At 45.9% G+C, this 20,258-nt stretch overlaps 1 protein-coding gene across 5 annotated transcripts in view; it reads left to right on the top strand.

The window, feature by feature from the left end:
- Nucleotides 1-18,831, top strand: part of jade1 (jade family PHD finger 1) — a 19,057-nt gene extending 226 nt beyond the window's left edge. Inside the window, exons 1-12 of one of the 5 annotated variants that reach the window (XR_012988725.1) lie at nt 1-126; nt 1,909-1,988; nt 4,134-4,204; nt 6,093-6,250; nt 10,126-10,316; nt 10,849-11,060; nt 11,537-11,704; nt 12,913-13,029; nt 13,624-14,148; nt 15,032-15,149; nt 15,995-17,362; nt 17,526-18,831. The exon at nt 1-126 is cut by the window's left edge and continues 226 nt beyond it. Coding sequence is in view for 4 of the 5 variants with exons in the window: in XM_076295551.1 (XP_076151666.1) it covers nt 1,940-1,988; nt 4,134-4,204; nt 6,093-6,250; nt 10,126-10,316; nt 10,849-11,060; nt 11,537-11,704; nt 12,913-13,029; nt 13,624-14,148; nt 15,032-15,149; nt 15,995-17,160 (2,775 nt within the window). In the remaining variant the exon portion in view is untranslated. Of the gene's footprint in view, nt 127-311; nt 386-700; nt 1,604-1,646; nt 1,717-1,908; nt 1,989-4,133; nt 4,205-6,092; nt 6,251-10,125; nt 10,317-10,848; nt 11,061-11,536; nt 11,705-12,912; nt 13,030-13,623; nt 14,149-15,031; nt 15,150-15,994 lie in introns of those variants that run through there. The other 4 variants (XM_076295551.1, XM_076295552.1, XM_076295553.1 and 1 more) reach the window with 4 other exon arrangements.
- Nucleotides 18,832-20,258: the final 1,427 nt, after the last annotated feature.

Genomic DNA, 20,258 nt, shown 5'->3' with positions numbered 1-20,258 from the left:
GTGTTTGTCTGAAGTCCAGGGAGGGGAACGGCAATCTGCTACCGCCCCAACTCAAACAGCACGCAGCACCATTGCTTAGCTACACAGAAACTACGCCGCAACGAACGGCCAGATTGTACAGTGAAGGTACACTTCAATTTCTCATTTCCTTCTGCGAGACTGCATTATTAAACGCCATGTAACAACTTTGTGAACCTTCGATTTTTAAGCCATGTGGCTAGTGTTTTGAGGTATTTCCGTGTACAGTTTTGTGTACAGATGGTCGCATCCCGGTGGAAATTTAGTACGTCATTAAAATGGCGCCAAAAGATTAAGTTCAGACCACCAGATAACGTGCGGGGACGTGGCTATAACTGCACAGCTGGGGTGTAACTGTTGGCCGCTGGTAATAAATATAAGTACTTGCTTTTATGGAGAATAGCTCTGTCAGCCTGGAGGTGTTAATACATGGGACGCAAGCGATTCTGTTTGAAAATAGTAACGTTAAACGCTACGCTACTGGTTGGGTGCTTGCAAGAGGACGTTAGAACTGTGGGGCCAGAGGAGGGTTTTTTCGAATGTAACGTTAAAGTTTGAACCATTCATTTGCCATTCACATGTGTCTCGTGTGCACGGGACCCACATGGCATATGTTTATGGTTTCCTTTAAGAAGTCATACATGTAACGCTATTCCTTATTGCTAGCTCAGCATAACCCCCGTGGCTTTCCATGCCAGTGTCTGCAGTGATAATTCTGGAAAATGTGGCCAGCTAGCTAGCTAATGTTAATCAAGGGATGTCCTAGCACTCCATAAATGGTGCCGCTCATGTTTCAGTGACGTACGCACTGTCAGTTCAGCTGTGATATGTTATTTATTTAGCTTCTATACATGATCAAACTTTCGTTATAACATTAACGTACATTTTATGCATATTGCATTAGGTTAAAGCTAAAGAAGTCACTTGCAACTTTGATACACTGCTGATTGCAATGCTTGTGCTGCCGTGCTGTTCGCTAACGTTAGCCAACGCAACGTTAAATGTTAGCTTAGAGTGTTTCACGATAAGTAACTACGTTGAAGCAATTATAATCATTCTTATTGTTATTATAACACTACAATTCACGTAGCCATGAATCGTGTTTTGCGTTTTACCGAACTGAAAAGACAAGTTTATGGAATTTTTTTGAACATTTTTGTACAGGCTCTAAACCGGCCACCTAATGTTTGGGGGAAGGCGTGGTTATTACAAAAATGGTTTACGCTCGGTTGCAAGTAGGTTTTTAGAGAAATTGGCAGACGTGGTATGTTTGTAAAACCAGAGAATGCTAATGTTAAACCCAGTACATTAACTTTAATTGGGTTTCCAACAATTTGGAATCATCAAACAATGTCAGATTAAGCGGCGCATTTGTTCTTGGTTTGTCAACAGCCTCAAATTACAGGACATGACGGTTACTGTTGTAAACGTTACAGCAAATAATGTAAAATAAAACAACTTGGGCTTTCTTCTTATTTTATGTTTACCCTGATTATGGACTATTGTGACGTTTAGAGGTGTGACGCCTATGACGATGTGAGCACGTGCCCAGTAGCTTGTGTTGTTTTTCTTCCGTCAACATCCAGTGAGTTCAAAACATTGCCTTTTTCGAAACGTGGACATGTAAAAGTATGTTTTGGTTTGTTGCCTCTCCTGTTAGTTCTCCTACAATTTGGAGTCCTTGATTTTGTACGGTCTGTAAGTAAATATATAGTCAGGGGTACTGGGTAACTTTAAAATAAGAGAACAGTTTATTTGTATGTCCAAGCATGTGTTTTTTCTTTAATTAATAGTATATACCAAAGATCCATGTAATGTTCAAGGCTTTTTCATAACAGCTTACATTTGACAAACGAGGCCACTGAGTGTGTCTATAACTTGTCTTTGCAGATCTGTGATCTTCCAAACTCGACTGTGGAACATGAAGCGGAACAGGCATCCAAGCAGCAGTGATGACTCTGACACTGGCAGTAAGCAGCTGTATTCTTCTGGATAATCCCTCAATGGTTTTATTGTTCTTGTGGAAGTTGTTGTAGTTTCCATTCTTGTTTCCAGTATGACACGATTTTAGTCATTAGGAGCATTGCGCTAAATGAACCATCTTGTTTCTATGGTTCATTTAGCGCAATTAAGTTTCCATAATAATGTTTGTTTAGACACATCTTCCCTTTCTCACTGTTTTCTTCCATGGCACGAATGCTGTGTCCAGGGAGACCCAGGGCCAGTAAACAAGTGTCCAGGCAGGAGGAAGTGAGCAGCACTCAGACAGAGAGACAGAGAGTGTGTAGAATCAGACAGCGAGTGTGGACTTTTACGGACATTGTGCCAGGTCAGACAGGTAGCAGGTGCTCCTGTAGGCTAACAGGGAGAGAAGGGTGCTAACAGGGAGAGAAGGGTGCTAACAGCACCAAGTCCACCTTGTTTGATACCCAGGGAGTATGACGTGGAAACGTAGAACTGTACAATACTGTTTAATTCCGTTTGGAGAAAGATTATGGGTGAATCTCGATTGGTCAATCGGTCACAGGTGCTGTCCCATTGCTGTCATTAGCATTTTGAACCTTATAGCCTCTCAATCTCAATCCCTTATCAACGGATGTCCGTTAAGTGTGAGGGCTCAGGGCTTAGAAGCTTAGGGGGGTATTGAGATTTTCCCTATGTGTTCTGGGACCTGGGAAGTTCTCATTTCACATTTCACATGACAGCAACAAATAGATAATAGTATAAACTAATCAGGCTAGCTAGCCAGAAGGTTAACTTTGTGTTGGGTCATTCCACGTCAATTCAACTAAACAATCTGAAAAAATTACCAGGTGTACCTATGTCACCCAGGAGACACACTGTAAAATTACTTTTATGTAAGATCAATACTTTCCAAGATACAGCCAGTTTTACAGGGGGAGGGGGGTGTCGATTTTGTTCGGCCTCTTTTTTATCAAAGTTCACAAGCCCATAGCACAAGAACTAAACCATGTAGGAGGCTCAAATTTTACACGCTGGTACATAAATAGGAATAGTATGTAGAAAAATCGTCATGTTTGGTCTGGATGATCCTGCATGGTCATAGCTGTCTCTCAAAGTTGATCAAAATGTTATTGGTGTTTTTAGCTGGGCTCTGTTTAGGCCTTCAGAAGACATATTTGTACTCAACATAGGGTCTTAATTTATTTTCCTTATTGGGATAAGTAGAAACACTCTCACAAAAAGCAATGAACAGAAAAGAAATTCCTTCAGGGTCTGAACAGCAGACCTCACAAGTCTGAAACAACATTTTGGTTCTCATTTTCAGAGCACCCAAACACCTTGGGAATATACAAAGTTTTTAAAAATATTTTTTTCCTTTATTCTCTATTATGATCCCTTCTTTTTAAAAACACCAATTTGACTTGTCTTATGCAAATATTTATTTTTTATTTTCCACCCTGAACATGGGCAAAATGCACTATTGAGATCAATATGTTTTGTATAGAGTTACCACAGTGCCTCCTGTGGTTGTATAGAGTAACCTGTGGCAACCAGTTAGAGGCCAGAACTTTACCACTTTGTGTCCAACGTTGCCAGTTGACGTATTAAAACATCAAAGTGTCAGTAGAGGAAGCAGGGACAGGATCCATGTGTGTAACGTGAACAGCTCCAGAACAGAGAACTGGGTGTTTGACATTTCCATCCCGCTCCCAGTCTTGAGAAATGCTCTGTCTGTGGCTATAGCCCAGTCAGCAGTGGATTTTGCTGACAATGTCTACCTAAAAAAAAAAGAAAACTGGTATCTGGCCTTGTGAGATTACTACCCAACACCGGGCTGTCGATGTTATTTATCTGATGCAATTAACATTTTTCGAAAATGTCAAGCATGCAGTTTAACCTTACAGTTTTTGTGGTGTAATGTTCACCACATATGTATTATATATTCTTATACAGTATTTCATATCACACTGTGTGCATCATTTAACACCTTGTACAGCATATATGCTTTTGGAGCTGTGATCTTTGTCTCCTGCCCTTTGTGTGTAAAGATGATCCCCCACACACACACAAACGCACACACACACATATACACACACACACACACACACACACACACACACACACTGATTTCAACTACTTGTCTTTGCCAGGCACGTCGACATCCTGGTCGCAGCACTCCAAATCTCAGAGCCGGAGATCCAAGGGAAAGAAGCCATCTGAGGTAAAGTGCCGGCATGTTTGTGCCCTACCTTGTACCTCTGTGCTGATTGGCTATCATGTTTGTGCCCTGCCTTGTACCTCTGTGCTGATTGGCTATCATGTTTGTGCCCTGCCTTGTACCTCTGTGCCGATTGGCTATCATGTTTGTGCCCTGCCTTGTACCTCTGTGCCGATCGGAAATCAGTGTCTTATCGCTGGCCTGTTTGCACCTGGCTGTGCCGATGGCTGATCGGTGACTTTATCGCTGGCCTGTTTGCACCTGGCTGTGCCGATGGCCGATCTGTGTCTTTATCGCCCGCGTGTGTGTGCTCTGTCTGGTGCCGATGGCGTGTGTGTGCTCTGTCTGGTGCCGATGGCGTGTGTGTGCTCTGTCTGGTGCCGGTGGCGTGTGTGTGCTCTGTCTGGTGCCGGTGGCGTGTGTGTGCTCTGTCTGGTGCCGGTGGCGTGTGTGTGCTTTGTCTGGTGCTTTCCCATTTAAATGCCTCAGGCCCGAGGGTTGTGTGTGTGGCCCTGTTCGGAGCTGTCGCATGTGATCAGTGATTAGCCTGCTCTATCTGTGTGCTGAATAAAGGCGCTGTAGGAAGCGGAGTAGCATAGGCACGATGGGTTCATATGGGTTCATGTATCTGATGCTTTCCGAGGAATGCCACCGAACGTCCAGACACGTAGCGGTAGCGGCCAGAGGCGGACAGAGTACACAGCTTCATTACTTGAGTAAAAGTACAGATACACTTTGCTAAATTTTACTCAAGTACAAGTAAAAGTACAACAGTCAGATGTCTACTTAAGTAAAAGTACTGAAGTACTTGTTTTTAAAAGTACTTGAGTATCAAGAGTACAAGAGTAGCCTACATTTTCTAAATATTGCTTTACTACTGCCACAGTGCTTACATTTATGTACAGAAACGTCCTACATGGAGTTATGAAAAATGTTAATGGAGAATGTAAAAGGAATTGAAAGTAAAATCAGGCCCCAGCTGTGGCGCAACTGGCTGGGGCACCTGCACCGTACGCCGGCGACCCGGGTTCGATTCCCGCCCCGTGGTCCTTTCCGGATCCCACCCCTGCTCTCTCTCCCATTCGCTTCCTGTCAGTCTCCACTGTCCTATCATTAAAGGCATAAAGCCCAAAAAATATATAAAAAAAAAAAAAAGAAAAGAAAGTAAAATCAAGTCATTTTCATCTTTTTACCATGTTGCCAGGGATGGGCAGTATTTCTAATACATGTATATAAAATACGTGTTTCAAATACAAAATGCTATTTTGTAATTGAAACACTTGAAGTGAAAACTATCATTAACTTGTTCAGAAAATTGAAATAATCTGGTGAGGTGGGGCCACAGGTTCGCACATTCCCGGGATGGACCTGCTGCGTCTTCATCCATTGATGAAGTCTCTTATCTAAATCTGACCATGGAGTTGACTTTGGTGGAAAGCTGAAGGTGATTGCTGATAGGTTGTCCCAATCAGTGGCGCCTGCACAATCCAATCACGTTTGAGAGGGAAACAACAAATTGAGGGTTTCCGAGATTTTTCTTTTTTTTTTTAGAAGAAGTAACGGGTACTCACGGTTATGGATAGAAATGTAGTGGAGTAAAGAGTACAGTATTTTCCTTTCAAATGTACTTGAGTAAAGTCATGAGTACTTCCCAAAAATGAAACTCGAGTAAAGTACAGATCCCTCAAAATTGTAATCAAGTACTGTACTCAAGTAAATGTACTCCGTTACTGTCCGGCTCTGGTAGCGGTAGAGTGCCTGTATTTGAGGTAGTGCACAGATTTCTGCTGTCCCGTAGATTGATGAAGCAATTGGTTGATTATTGGCTGCATAGATGGAGTGATTGATTGATTGATTGATTGATTGGGTGTTTGTATGGTGTTGTCCCCAGGTTTTCAGGACAGACCTGATCACAGCCATGAAGCTGCACGACTCGTACCAGCTGAACGCGGAGGACTACTACGTGCTGGCCGACCCCTGGAGGCAGGAGTGGGAGAAGGGCGTCCAGGTTCCGGTCAGCCCAAACTCCATCCCCGGGCCCGCCGTCTGGTACGAGCACCTACCGCATAAGCCCACACAGGGCCCGCAATACACCGCATAAGCCCACACAGGGCCCGCAATACACCATATACAGCCCACACAGGGCCCGCAATTGACCGATCCCAAGCCCCACCTCCCATTGTCAGTCCCATAGTTACTGTTGCTAAGTCGGACAAGTTTGCAGGAAAGTGTGCGAGAACGCGTGTTCAACATGGGGACGCAGCACCCCCATTTAGCCGAGTGCAACAGTGTATGCTGGATTTCTGGGCGTCAAGTAATATTGATATATTCAAAAATCAGAGGCCAGAAAGGCCTTCAGTATGCGGAAGGACACATCACAATGTCCACTGTTATCAACGAGGTGGAACACCACAAATTGAAACCAATCCGGTGTTACGGATCTTAATGGGATGCATGTTAACTGGGGATAAACACGTTATCACGAGCAGGTAGTTTACCTTATTTGCTACAGATGTGACTCTGATTCAATAAACAGGTCTGTGCAAACATATGGTGTTGACGTGTCAATAACAAAATCTAACCATATTTCGAGGATTAATTGAAGACGGGACCAAGTGCTGCAGATCCAAAGTTCCCACGCAACTTGGGAGAGTGGCTATAAGCAGCTCATGTTGGGGAGGTGGATAGCTTCGCTTCGGTAGGCCGATAGCCTACTTATTATTTTGAATGGCTGCTTTAGAAGGAAGAGTTCAAATAAACATGATACAAGTGTATTGAGAAGAAACCACTAGATCTATCCGAGTTTAAACCCCACGCACGACATATCTGCATGGCAGGCAGACGCTATCAAGAGCAATTGCAGACGTGATTTGTCTTGCACTAGACTTCATCAGTGCCCGCTTAGGCTGTACTTAATTTAAATGTGGGCAATGTAGTAGGCCTAATATTGGCGATTTCGAGACTGCATAGCCTATACAGCAAGGAATAGTTTTGAATCGGCACATGATTTGATCTTTAGAAGACTTGGCTATGTTCAGCCATCAAATGCATCGCAGTACTATTAGCCTATTGCGTTTGTTGAAAAAATAATCATTAGCTTATTTCTGTGAACAGTCTTCTATCCCAAGTTAAACATGGCAAGTTAGCCTGTGCCTAAAAGCTGAAAGTAGCCTATTCTTGTTGTGTGTAAGGCGATACGTGATTGAAGGTGTAGCCTATTTGCGCGTCTTCCAATCGTATGAGTGTGCGAGTTCAGTTCCTGCAAGGTAGGTAGGCTATACTTTTTTGCGTAGGCTTATGTTGCCGTTTCAACAGTGGAAACCATGAGGTTTAGTTATGTTTTTGTGTGTAGTTATGAACACAAATAAAGGGAACATTTTCGTACACACTCAGATTTCTTTACTGAAAAGTAGCAGCCTATCCAAAGTTGTGCAAAGTTAGGCCTATGTGTGTTAACTTTTCACACGGTCAGGATATCGGATGTCACTTCTACAAGTACCCCAGGCATATATTTGAACCTTTTTGAGCTCTTTAGTTATTTAGTTACTTAGGCTACTCACAAAATAAGCATTATAGCATTCGCATAACCGGCGTATTGTCATACAGAATGGACACTAGAAAATTCAAAATTGACCGAGGTTGACCGAGGTCCTCCGAAGTCCTCATTGTGACATAGTAAAAGAGGGCGGGGCTTGGGATCGGTCAATACACCATATACAGCCCACACAGGGCCCGCAATACAGCCCACACAGGGCCCGCAATACACCATATACAAACATCATATACACCACATACACGGGACCCGCATACAGCCCACACAGGGCCCGCAATACACCATATACAAACATCATATACACCACATACACGGGACCCGCATACAGCCCACACAGGGCCCGCAATACACCATATACAAACATCATATACACCACATACACGGGACCCGCATACAGCCCACACAGGGCCCGCAATACACCATATACAAACATCATATACACCACATACACGGGCCCACATACATACACCACATACACAGGGCTTGCATACATCATATACTAGGGGTGTCAAGATTCTCCAAATTCTTGATTCAATTTAATTTTCGATTTTAAAGTCACGATTCTATTTGATTTTCAATCTTTTTTTAAATATTACTATTAATGCATTCCTCCTTATTATGGTTACTTTTTTTTGGCTGAGGGCTTTTATTTTGAAACCGCTCAAGGTTAGTGTTCATGGAATATGCACTTATTAATGTGCAATTTATGCCTTAAAGTAATTTTGGACTGTAATATAGATCATCTTTTTACTTGTTAAGTTGAGGAAGTTAGTCTTAATTGACATGAATGAACGACAAAATACTTCCACACCGGTGATTTCAGAGTAGCAAGAGGGGCTTCGATTTCGCAATTCATCGTGTGTGTGTGTGTTTGACATGCTGGACGTGACATTGGGTGTGTGGCTACATTGTCGATTCTACCATTGAGTTCGAAGTTCGAGATTGAGATGTAATTTCGATCGATTTTGACTTGAATTGAAATCGTGGCACCCCTATGATATACACCTAGGGCTGGGATAAACGATTATTTTTTAAACGATTAATCTAGCGATTATTTTTTCGATGCATCGATTAATCTAACGATTCATTTTTTCAGTCCGATTCGATTTCGATTCGATTATCGATTATGTCCCCATTAATTGACTAAAAGCAATTTATTCATGTTGATTTATATATCTGAATAAAAAAACATGAATTCCTTAACATTGCAATATATGTTTATTGCTCTTAAAATTCCAAAATAAAAGACTATACAAGTGCAAAGTAATGCATTCTTAGTCAGAGGTAGCATTCAATAAAGTTCAGTAGTGTATAGGTCTAATTGAGTGCCTGTCACTTTAAGACGTTCGTTCCCTCCAATTGTAACACTAATGCAGTTAAAACGCAGCTGATGTATGGATGCAATTCATAACGTAGATAGATAGATACTTTATTGATCCCCAGGGGAAATTCAAGTTAGTTCAAATAACAGTTTGTACTTCTCCTTGGGACAAGCACTTTTGAGTCTTGGAAAACACTTTCCATTTACATCGGGATTTTGCAAACATTCAGAGTCAATAAAATGAGCCCTGAGTAACGAAATTGACAAGCAGCTGTAAGTAAGCATGCTAAACTCAACATCCAAACAGTATTCTAACGTTAGCTTTGAGATACTGCTTGATTGCATAACTTAACTAAGTTTAGTCTCCTCAATGTACTGTTGTGATAGACCTTAGCAGAGTTAACTTGACTGCAGCAGTTTTGAACAAATTTGCACAGCATGGTCATGATGCTAAGCGGATTTAATAGCAATTTAGCCAGCAGTGTTCTATGCAATGCTTCTATGTGGCAACAACAATCCTTCAACAATCGTGAATATTTTGTGTTAAATGCACATGCAGAGGAGGGGCAGCGGGCTCATTACGAGAGAGAGCGGGCGGGGCAGGGAAAGGCTGCGTGCGTAAAAAGTGCAGCTCAAAGGATTTTATCTTATCTTTAATTTAAATAGTACAACATAGAACATCAATGTGTGACGGCCGTTTTGTGGCGCCCCACCACAGACTAGTCAACGTATGGGAAACACTGAAGGTGTGAAATTCAAAATATTTGGCAGCACGCGTTTTGGGTCTGACAAATCGACGCGCATATTTTGCGTCGACGTATTTTTTGCGTCGACGTAATCGATTACGTCGACGCGTTGTCCCAGCCCTATATACACCGCATACAGCAATCACACGGGCCTCATACACAACAATGCCAAAAATATGTGCGTGTGTGTACATCAGAGATCTTTAAAGTTGGACATTGCCATATGTATCTGGTGCATTGGCGCCTGCGTCTTGGTAATGTTGTGTAATGTGTGTGTGTGTGTGTGTGTGATGTGTCCCCTCAGTACGGTGGCGGAGCGGCCCTCAGCGGTCATGTTCTCGCGGCCCAAGAAGATGATCCGCTCGTCAGGGCAGGAGCCGCCGGTGCTGGGATACGTCCCTATCCGCACGCTGGCCGAGGGCGTCTGCCGCTACGACCTGGACGAGGAGGACGTGGCCTGGCTGCACTACGCCAACAAAGAGTTCGGCCTGATGGGTGAGTGAGACGGAACACTGCATCTGCTCACACGCCAGCGTTTGACCTTTGACACAGAACCCTCAGAGTGCAGTATAGTGCAGGGTACAGGCCAGAGATTAAGATTTAAAATCCATTTCTCTAGTGACCTTTGTTTGGTATAGAAACGACCTTTTTTCTAGTTATCCTTTGTTTTGGCTTAGAAGGATGCTATGGTCTATAGTCAGATTCAAGTAAGATACAAAAACTTTGTTGTCCATTAAATTCACATACTGTAGAATCTGGCAACAGAAGTACATACATGCAGTATTATCATCATGAGTAGAAAGCAACTAGCCTGTTACTCCACTATTCCTAAGAGAAAAGCTAGCGGGGAAAGAGGCCCTGAGTGGACACTGCTTGTGTTTGTGGACAGAGGAGCTTCATTATGTTTGCCATCTGCAAAGAGCACTGGTGCTGTGTAATTACCTCCGTCCAAAGGCAGACGCCAGCAAGCAGGCGGCGTTGCCATGGTGACCGCGCTGGCCTGACCGAGCGCTCTGTCCGTTTCCAGGGACGCAGCCGATGGACGAGCTGACCATGGAGCGGGTCATGGAGGAGTTTGAGCGCAGTTGCTACGACAACCTGAGCCACGCCATGGAGACAGAGGAGGGCCTGGGCATCGAGTACGACGAGGACGTGGTGTGTGACGTGTGCCAGTCGCCTGACGGAGAAGACGGCAACGAGATGGTGTTCTGTGACAAGTGCAACATCTGCGTCCACCAGGTCTGTGTGTGTGTGTCTGTGTGTGTGTGAGTGTGTGTTTGAGTGTGTGCATGCACAGGGTTTTACTCCACTGGCAGTATGGTTGACTGAAAGCACAACTTTTATTTTGTCAAGCTTTATTGAAAATGCATGATTGAGTTTGTCTGCTAGTTGTAGCATGCTGAAACTGATATGCAGTATACATTTGTGTGTTATGTCGTCGCAGGCCTGTTATGGCATACTGAAAGTGTGTTGTATTTGTGTGTTCTGTCGTTGCAGGCCTGTTATGGCATACTAAAAGTGTGTTGTATTTCTGTATTATGTTGTTGCAGGCCTGTTATGGTATACTGAACGGGTAATATATGTCTATCTCTGTTGTATGTCGTTGCAGGCCTGTTATGGCATACTGAAAGTGTGTTGTATTTGTGTGTTATGTCGTTGCAGGCCTGTTACGGCATACTAAAAGTGTGTTGTATTTCTGTGTTATGTCGTTGCAGGCCTGTTATGGCATACTGAAAGTGCCAGAGGGGAGTTGGCTGTGCCGCATCTGTGCCCTGGGCATCCTCCCGAGGTGCCAACTCTGCCCGAAGAAGGGCGGCGCCATGAAGCCCACACGCAGCGGCACCAAGTGGGTCCACGTGAGCTGCGCCCTTTGGGTACCGGAGGTGAGTTACACGCCCTCCCCACGCCGGGTCCGAACGGGCCCACCCTTCCCACAATGGGTCCAAACGGGCCCACCCTTCCCACACTGGAGTCAGACAGGTCCATTTAGATTTATCTAAGGTTTATTTGACATGGACATTGCACATTAATTCAAATAATAAGAAATATAATGGTCCCAGGGCTCTAGTCTCTGGGCTTCAGACAGGTCCATTTAAATCCTCTCAGCTCTTTGCCATCGATGGCATTTAAAAGGGAGGTGTTGATTGAAATCCAATACATTTTTGTGAAGTTCTGCCAAAAGAAAAGCTTTGTTTGTAGACTGTCCAGGCTCTTCAGATGGGACACAAAGTGCTTTTGACTGATGTGCTGTATGTTTAGTTAAGGACTAATGGCACAATTCATCAGAGAGATTTTGAGATTTTGCTGTGAGTTCTAGATAAAGGCTCTAGAACATGGAGCTTTCTCCTGCTCAGAGTTCTGCTCTAGAACCCACTGTTGGTCAGAGACAGAGCTGTTTAGATAGGGCTCTGGTTAGAGAGAGAGAGCCTAACTCTAGTGGTCTGCTGTAATGGATATGCTATTAACAGTGATGCCAGCAGAGAGGCGCTTGCTCAGGTGTCCCCCAGAGTCTTTGTCATCCTTCCTTAAATTACTATCTGGGACACATCCCAGAACTTGTGTTCGCTGCTGCTGGATTCTGTAGACGCCAGCTGGTGCTCCCGCTCAGTGGTCAGTGTGTGCCCAGCCTAGCCCAGGATTAGTGCTCACACTCATCCAGTCAGGAAGAGAGGCCCTGTGACTTGTTGCAAAATTTGGTAGGCGCAGTTAGCAGGCCAATGTGAAGAATGAAGTCATTTTCTTTTTTTGTTGTTGCTTTTTTTGAGCAATATCTGAAAAGATGGCTCACCTTTCACATTGTTTGATTTATGTGATGTACTGGTAATGGTTGCGTGACCTGCAGTATCTATGAAGAGTTATGGATCTCTTCCCTTTCACAGAGATAGGACACTGAACCTGTTAGTCCGGACTAACGGAGGCGTTGCCAAGATGGCTGCCAAGTAGAGGGACCTGCCTAAAAAGACTTTGAGTGAAGTCATTACCTGGTTATACACCAGATGGTTTTTGTTCTGTTTCTTTGTGTTAAATAGTCTCTCCCTTTGCCTTGCTGTGTGTGTGTCTGTGTCTGTGTGTGTGTGTGTCTGTGTGATAGGTGAGCATAGGGAACCCAGAGAAGATGGAGCCCATCACCAACATCTCCCACATCCCCAGTAACCGCTGGGCTCTCAGCTGCTGCCTCTGCAAGGAGCGCTCGGGCGCCTGCATACAGGTACGGCTGACTCTGCGCCAGCTCTGGTGTGTGTGTGAGAGTGTGTGTGTGTGTGTGCGTGTGCGTGTCAGGTATGCAGGGCATGCATTTTCACTATAGCTCTGTCTTTCTATCTATCTGACCCGCTGGTCAGAATAAATCAGTTCCACAGTACTAGCTGTAGAAATGTACTGTATCTGCTCCTGTTGGACTGGTGACTGTGTGTGTAGCTGCAATACTGTGTGGAATGGATGCATGTTACTGGCCAGTGAGCGTATGAGGACAAGTGAGAGTATAAGGACAAGTGAGCGTATAGGGGACAAGTGAGCGTATAAGGAAGTGAGCGTATAAGGAAGTGAGCGTGTAAGGAAGTGAGCGTGTAAGGAAGTGAGCGTATAAGGACAAGTGAGCGTATAAGGAAGTGAGCGTATAAGGAAGTGAGCGTGTAAGGAAGTGAGCGTGTAAGGAAGTGAGCGTGTAAGGAAGTGAGAGTGTAAGGAAGTGAGCGTATAAGGAAGTGAGCGTATAAGGAAGTGAGCGTATAAGGAAGTGAGAGTGTTATTGGGAAATGACCTGCTGTGTGTCTGAGTCTCAAACCTGCTCCGCTTCCCCCAGTGTTCTGCCAAGAGCTGCCGCACGGCGTTCCACGTGACATGCGGTCAACACGCCGGCCTGAAGATGAGCACCATCCTCACGGAGTCCGACGAGGTCAAGTTCAAGTCCTTCTGCCCGCTACACTCAGGACTCAAGACGGCGGCGGTGGAGGAGGAGGGAGCGGCAGACGCGGTGACTGTGAAGGAGGAGCGGGAGGAGGACAGCGGCCGGCGGAGCGGCCGGAAGGTCAGGGAGCGTCCGGCGGCGGACGGCGTCCGTGTGAGCGAGCGCAAGCAGCGGCTGCAGCAGCTGGAGGACGACTTCTTCCGCTTCGTCTCCGTGGGCGACGTGGCCAAGCGCCTGGGGCTGCCAGCCGACGCGGTGGACTTTGCGTTCCAGTACTGGAAGCTGAAGCGGCGGGTCAACTTCAACCGGCCGCTCGTCACGCCCAAGCGCGAGGAGGAGGAGAGCCTGGCGCGCCGCGAACAGGAAGTGCTCTTGCGCCGCCTCCGCCTCTTCACCCACCTGCGCCAGGACCTGGAGCGGGTAGGTCCAGCCGCCCGTAACCGTGGTAACCGCGCCCGACGCGGCAACAAGTGGGTGCCGTGTGCAGCGGCCGGCCGAACCCTGTACACGCATGCCATCTCACGCCGCAGGAAGACACGCGGCGGTTAAACTTCCTGCCCCAGAGTCCCCGCCAAGCGCTTTTATTCTCCCAGACAGGAAGTTTGCAAATAAACAGAGCATCCATTCAGCAGAGAGTTACTGTAGTTGTGTTTCTTATGAGAGGAAGTCAGCTGTAGGCTCACCTGCTTTCAGCACCATCAGATCTGAAGTGTTTTAACTAGAACCCTTTCATTTTCTCTTCCTTTATGAAAGTTGCCTCATTAAAGCATTTGTATTTGGTAGCAGATATCATGTTATACATATACATATATGGTCGTATGTCATTTTGGATGCATCATAGTCTAAGCCAGAAGTTCTTAACCTTTAAGGGCAAACAAGAAGAACAAGGCGCACTGACTTATGCTTACTGATTATAATGAATGACACAGACATTGTTAGGCTATAACAGCCAGGTGTTCATTCTCATATTGTCTTCCATACATATGAGCGTTCATGAGCTGAACACAAAAAGGAAGGCAAGTTATGACATTATTCACAAACTGAAAAAGGTGCTTTTATTCAGTAGTTTGACAAGGGAAAGGGTGCTGCTGAAGATTCGAGTTTTGAGAGAGCACAACATTATAAACTTGAGTTCTAGAATTTAGAGTTCTAGAATTTACAGAGCAGCTCTGGTCACAGTTGCCTTAAAATGTTCCACTGCAAGACATAGTGAGGTTTGGGCATTTGAAACTGAAGGGAAAGTGCAGTCTAAGTCTCGTTTTGGTAGTCTTTGATGTGTGTGTGTGTGTGTGTGTGTTTCCAGGTGCGTAATCTAACCTACATGGTGACGCGGAGAGAGAAGATTAAGCGGTCAGTATGCCGAGTCCAGGAGCAGATCTTCCAACAGCACATCAAACTGCTGGAGCAGGGACGCTTCACTGGTGCGTACACACACACACACACACACACACACACACACACACACACACAGCAGCACATCAAACTGCTGCACACACACACACACACACACACACACAAACACACACAGCAGCACATCAAACTGCTGCACACACACACACACACACACACACACACACACACAAACACACAAACACACAGCAGCACATCAAACTGCTGCGCACACACACACACACACACACACACACACACACAAACACACACAGCAGCACATCAAACTGCTGCTCACACACACACACACACACACACACATCATACAGCAGCACATCAGACTGCTGGAGCAAGGACTCCACGATATAACCCATCTTCATGCCACATGTCTTGCATTAAGTCATGTGTCTCACTCCTACACAAACCTGTTCCTTGCACTCAAACTCACATCCCGTCTTTAATTAAACTTTACGTAAAATACATTCAACCTTTGATCTGCATGTAAGCATATGTCTCGCATGGATATAATCATCAGTGCCTAAACATAGACCTTCAAACTCACATCGTGTCTCATCCCATGACCCCTAACCCACCACAAACTTTTTCATTTTCTTTGTTTTGTTTTTTTGAAACATCCTTGTGTTTGAACAACTCACAAGCGTGCTCTCTCTCTCTCTCTCTCTCTGTCCCTCTCTCTCTCTCTCTGTCCCTCTCTCTCTCTGTCCCTCTCTCTCTCTGTCCCTCTCTCTCTCTCTCCCTCTCACGCTCTCTCTCTCACACTCTCTCTGTCCCTCTCTCTCTCTCTCTCTCTCTCTCATGCTCTCTGCTCTTTTCCTCTTCTCTGTCGCTCTCTCTTCATCCCTCTCTCCAAACGCAGGCTTGTCCACGACGAGACGTCTGTCCGAGGCTTGGTTCTACTTCCGAGATGCCCCCAGCGTGCCTTACCCGTCTCCGCGGGCCCTGAAGGGCCACCCTGCCCTCAACACGCCCCTGGCCCCCGGCAGCTCCGCCCTGACGGACCCCCCCACCCCCCCCCCGGGGCTCCACCAGCGCGGAGGGGTCCCCTCCAGAGCCCCGCAGGCCGAGAGCCCCTCCAAGCCTCCCAAGACCAACAACGTCCTTCCAGCCAAGACGCCGCGGCCCAACGTTGTGCTTCCGTCCCAGCTGACGCGGGCCAACGGCCTCCTGCCGGGCAGGGTTGCCAAGGGGACGGGCGAAGGCTCAGACCGGGCGCCGGCGGACACTCGTCGGGTCACTCGGGGCGACGCCACCAGGGCGGCCACGGCAAAGCCTCCCGCCGAGCCTCGGGAGAGGAGGGAGAACGCCAGCGTGGTCTCCATGGAAACGTGCGTGCGCCTCGGGGAGCTGGGCCTCCCCCACACGCCCCCCAACCTCAACCCCACCCTCAGGCTGACCCCAGTGGCCATCCCCCCCCACGCCCAGATCTACAACATGGAGGACCGCAGGAGACGACCGCGGGAACCGTCGCCGCCGGCCCGACCCAAACTCCGCACCGGGTCCAGGCTCTCTCAGGACACGCGACAGAGGCCGGCCGAGGCCGACGCCGTAGAGTCCGTCTCCGTGGAAACCAAGTACAACGGCATTCTCAGGAGGTCAGCATCTGGCCAGGACAGCTCGTCGTCATCGTCGTCCTCGTCATCGGGGTCGGGGGGTAATAACCTCAGGGGCTGGGGCAGTTTCCGTATCCCCAAGAAGAGTGAGCGGTGCACACGTGGGCACCCGTGGGGGCAGGAGGGGTCAGAGACGCCGCGCGCCTCACTTCCGGAACCCTCCTGCCCCCTGCCCTCCCGCAGGACGTCCGACAGGACCGCGAACGCCCCGACAACGCCCACGCTCAGAACTCGCCTGCGGGTGGCAGCGGAGAACCACGCCAACGCCAGCGCCCAGGGGGGCGAGACTAGTGGGCAGCCGGAGCAGGACGCCCAGGGCAAGCGCTGCCAGGCCCAGCGTCTGCACAGCCACGACATCCTGGCCCGGCGCTACGGCTCGGACATCATCCGGCGCGGCGTGCTGGCCTCCTGACTGGACCCCGGGCGGCAGGGCCGCGGGCTGACCACAGCGCTGACACTGCTCTTCGTCTTGGCACGCGCGCTGGCCTCCTGACTGGACCCCGGGCGGCAGGGCCGCGGGCTGACCACAGCGCTGACACTGCTCTTCGTCTTGGCACGCGCGCTCCTTCTCTCCCTCTACTGCTGGACAGACGTTTCCTTTTGAAGTGTTTTACGTGAGATTTTAAGTTATGTTTTGCTCCCCCTGTTTTTGCTTTAGTTCTAGTTTGGTAAACTTTAACGTTACTTCCTGTAATTCATCACATGAAGTTCGAATCAAAACATTTGCTTTGTTCTTTATCAAGAGATTATCCAACTCATGTACAATGTTTTCCACAGATAAGATTTCATGTGAATGGACAAAAACCTCCATAACTGTAGAGTGGCCTTCTGAAACATGTTGGTCATACAAGCTGAAACAAAACCACCTGATGCCCCTCCAACTCTCAAAACAAATATGGACTACGCGTTACACGTATGGAATATGGGTACATTAATGTAGCATTGTCCTGTCACATTCTGCCTTGTGAAACACCAATTCTGCGGCAGGTAAACGGGCACTAAAGATTAGTTTCATCTTTTTTTTTTCTTTATCTATATGTGTCCAAATAGGCCTTGAAAGGAAATAAGCTTATTTTAACTCTTTATTTATTTTATGTCACGTTATGTCACCATAATGTATATGTATATTGTAGCAATAGCAAACGCATACTTTTGATGCTAGTATCTGAACCATTTTATGGTATAACAATTTGTTCTGAGAAAATGATTTGTGGTAGACTACTGCATTTGTTGAAGGTTAATGCCTTAAGATCTCAATTCCTTGTAGCCTTTAACTCTCTCCATGAAGTTGGCTGGCTTTCAGTGATGTACTTATTGCATAGTTGTGATCATGATTAGTTTTCATTGGCCGTTAAAATGCTTAGCCCTGGACATATGATTTGAAGTAGGTCTCTCAGCAAATCATGACATCATCAAGGTGTGTATCAGGTTCATCCACACGGGAACTATGGGGCCCAATCAGCCTTATTCTCCAGCGCATCTCTTCATTAATGTAGTGAATCATAACAAAGCACTTAGATTAGTCAAAAGGTTGTTCTGTTTTCAAAGTATCTGTGTTGAGATGGGCCCAGTACTTTTTTTTCATTGTCTTAATTAAATGCAGTTTTTATATCTGGCCAAAGGGGGGCGCCTTGCATTTTCTAAAAGCAGATGTTTTCCAGCTGACGGGCCGTAATCGGGATCCAGAGCTCTGCTTCTTCTATGGCCGTCATTACGCCCTTGTCTGTTACTAATGATATTAACCAACTTTGTTGTACCACCTGGCTTTAAAGTTCAATACTGCTTGGCGCCCTCTGGTGTCGTAGATTGGAATTGTACGCTTTGTGACAGGAAGGAACTCCAAGAGAGAGCGCAGTTGGGCAAGGCCCTGGGTCTGAGACGGCAGGTTCATCCCGTGCCTATTGTTAATTTACATGTTGCACTAATAGAGAACTGAAAGGTGACAGTATGACTGTGTTCAGGTAATTATTTTTTCATACAGAAAGATATTTTATATGAAGCGCTGCTGTCGTATTTTTTGTTATGCAGATCTATTTTGTTTTGTCTCGTCAGATTGTGAATAAATTTCATTTCTTGAGATTAATGATTTGATGTTGATGTAATTTATGTGGACTAATGTTTCTTTGTGTCTGGAGCAGGGTAGGAATTTCACGTAGCCCCTTGCGTTGGCCGTGAGGCCCCTTTGAAAATCAGAGGTTTACAGGCCACGGTGGCCTTGGTGCCCCCTTTTTTCAATATTCTGCTTTGTGTCCTACTAATAGCGATTTTTATTTAGCCTGTGCTAAATAAAATTAATGTAGTCTTTTACGCAGTGGAGAAAGTGACAGCGCAAGAAAGAAAGTGCGTCCAAATTCACCCATTCTCAATTGAACTACTCGCGAAGTAGCCTATTCATCACACAGGTATCACATGAAAGAGCTTTTTCTCAGCTTTTAAACGATGTTAGCCGATAATTGCTGTGTTGAACGGTTCGTGAGAAAAGTAAATAATATAATTCAATTTAATCATACATTCTACTGAAGGTTGCGTCCCATGATCTCCCTACCCATTCATCTCGGTGGAATACTTTACGAACCCTTCTTTTAACACATGACAAACCGTATATCAGAATAAACAGGAGACCTTACCGAACACAAAGGTGTAAAGCAGTCCCCTGTACAGTTAGCCGTTCCAGAGTAATCCAGTTTTGAATTTGCAGTAAAGTTCGACATACATGGATGTCTCCAAATTTGGGCTTTAAGTTTTACAATGTGTTTAAATTGTTCCACATGATTTCATAACGGGCCAAATACAAAATAAATGTTACAAATATCGCCTAGATATTGGTAAATCAGAGGACAGCTGACTAAGAGTTTGTGAAAGTAGCCTTAATAATCACAAAAAGCTAAGCATGCATCTAGGCTATTTGAGTTTCCTAAAGCTGAGCTGTGCTTAAATTGTTCAATACATGATTTCATAACAGGCCAAATATAAAATAAATGTTATATATAGCCTAGATATCTGTAAATATTAGATGATCAGACGATTTATAGTTCTATGTTATGTCATGTTTCATGTTTTTGTAATGTTTCATACAGTGATGCAGGTCTACTGCAGTGAATAGGCTAAATACAACTTTGATCATTTTTATAGCCTACTACTGTATAGTTAACTTTGGCCTTGGTGCCCTGACATGTGGCCTTTGTGCCCCCCACCAAATATGCCCAACTTAAGGCCAAGTGGCCTTGCCCCCAGAATGGTGAAATTCCAAGCCTGGTCTGGAGAAAACAAAACTTGGCCACTCTGTATGTTTTCTTTTCAGTATGGCAACGTTATTTGATATAGTTTTAGAGATCTCAGAAAACTATTGGAACATGGTGACTTTCCACTTTGTCAGGCCTGTTCTGTAGGCTATCTTGAGCCTGTTCTGTAGGCTATCTTGAGCCGGAAACCAAGATTGGCCAATCTCCAGCTAATGATACACAAGGCAACTTGCTGGGCAATGTTCCCATTGATATCGGCCACCATCTT

This window comes from Alosa pseudoharengus, unplaced genomic scaffold, assembly GCF_046254945.1.
Source record: "Alosa pseudoharengus isolate Yale_2024_CS ecotype anadromous, Long Island Sound unplaced genomic scaffold, YU_APseudo_1.1 YU_APseudo_1.1_scf_2, whole genome shotgun sequence".
NCBI classification, from domain to species: domain Eukaryota; kingdom Metazoa; phylum Chordata; class Actinopteri; order Clupeiformes; family Clupeidae; genus Alosa; species Alosa pseudoharengus.
Note: the sequence above shows the minus strand (reverse complement) of the source record. Positions and strands in the feature narration are given on the sequence as shown.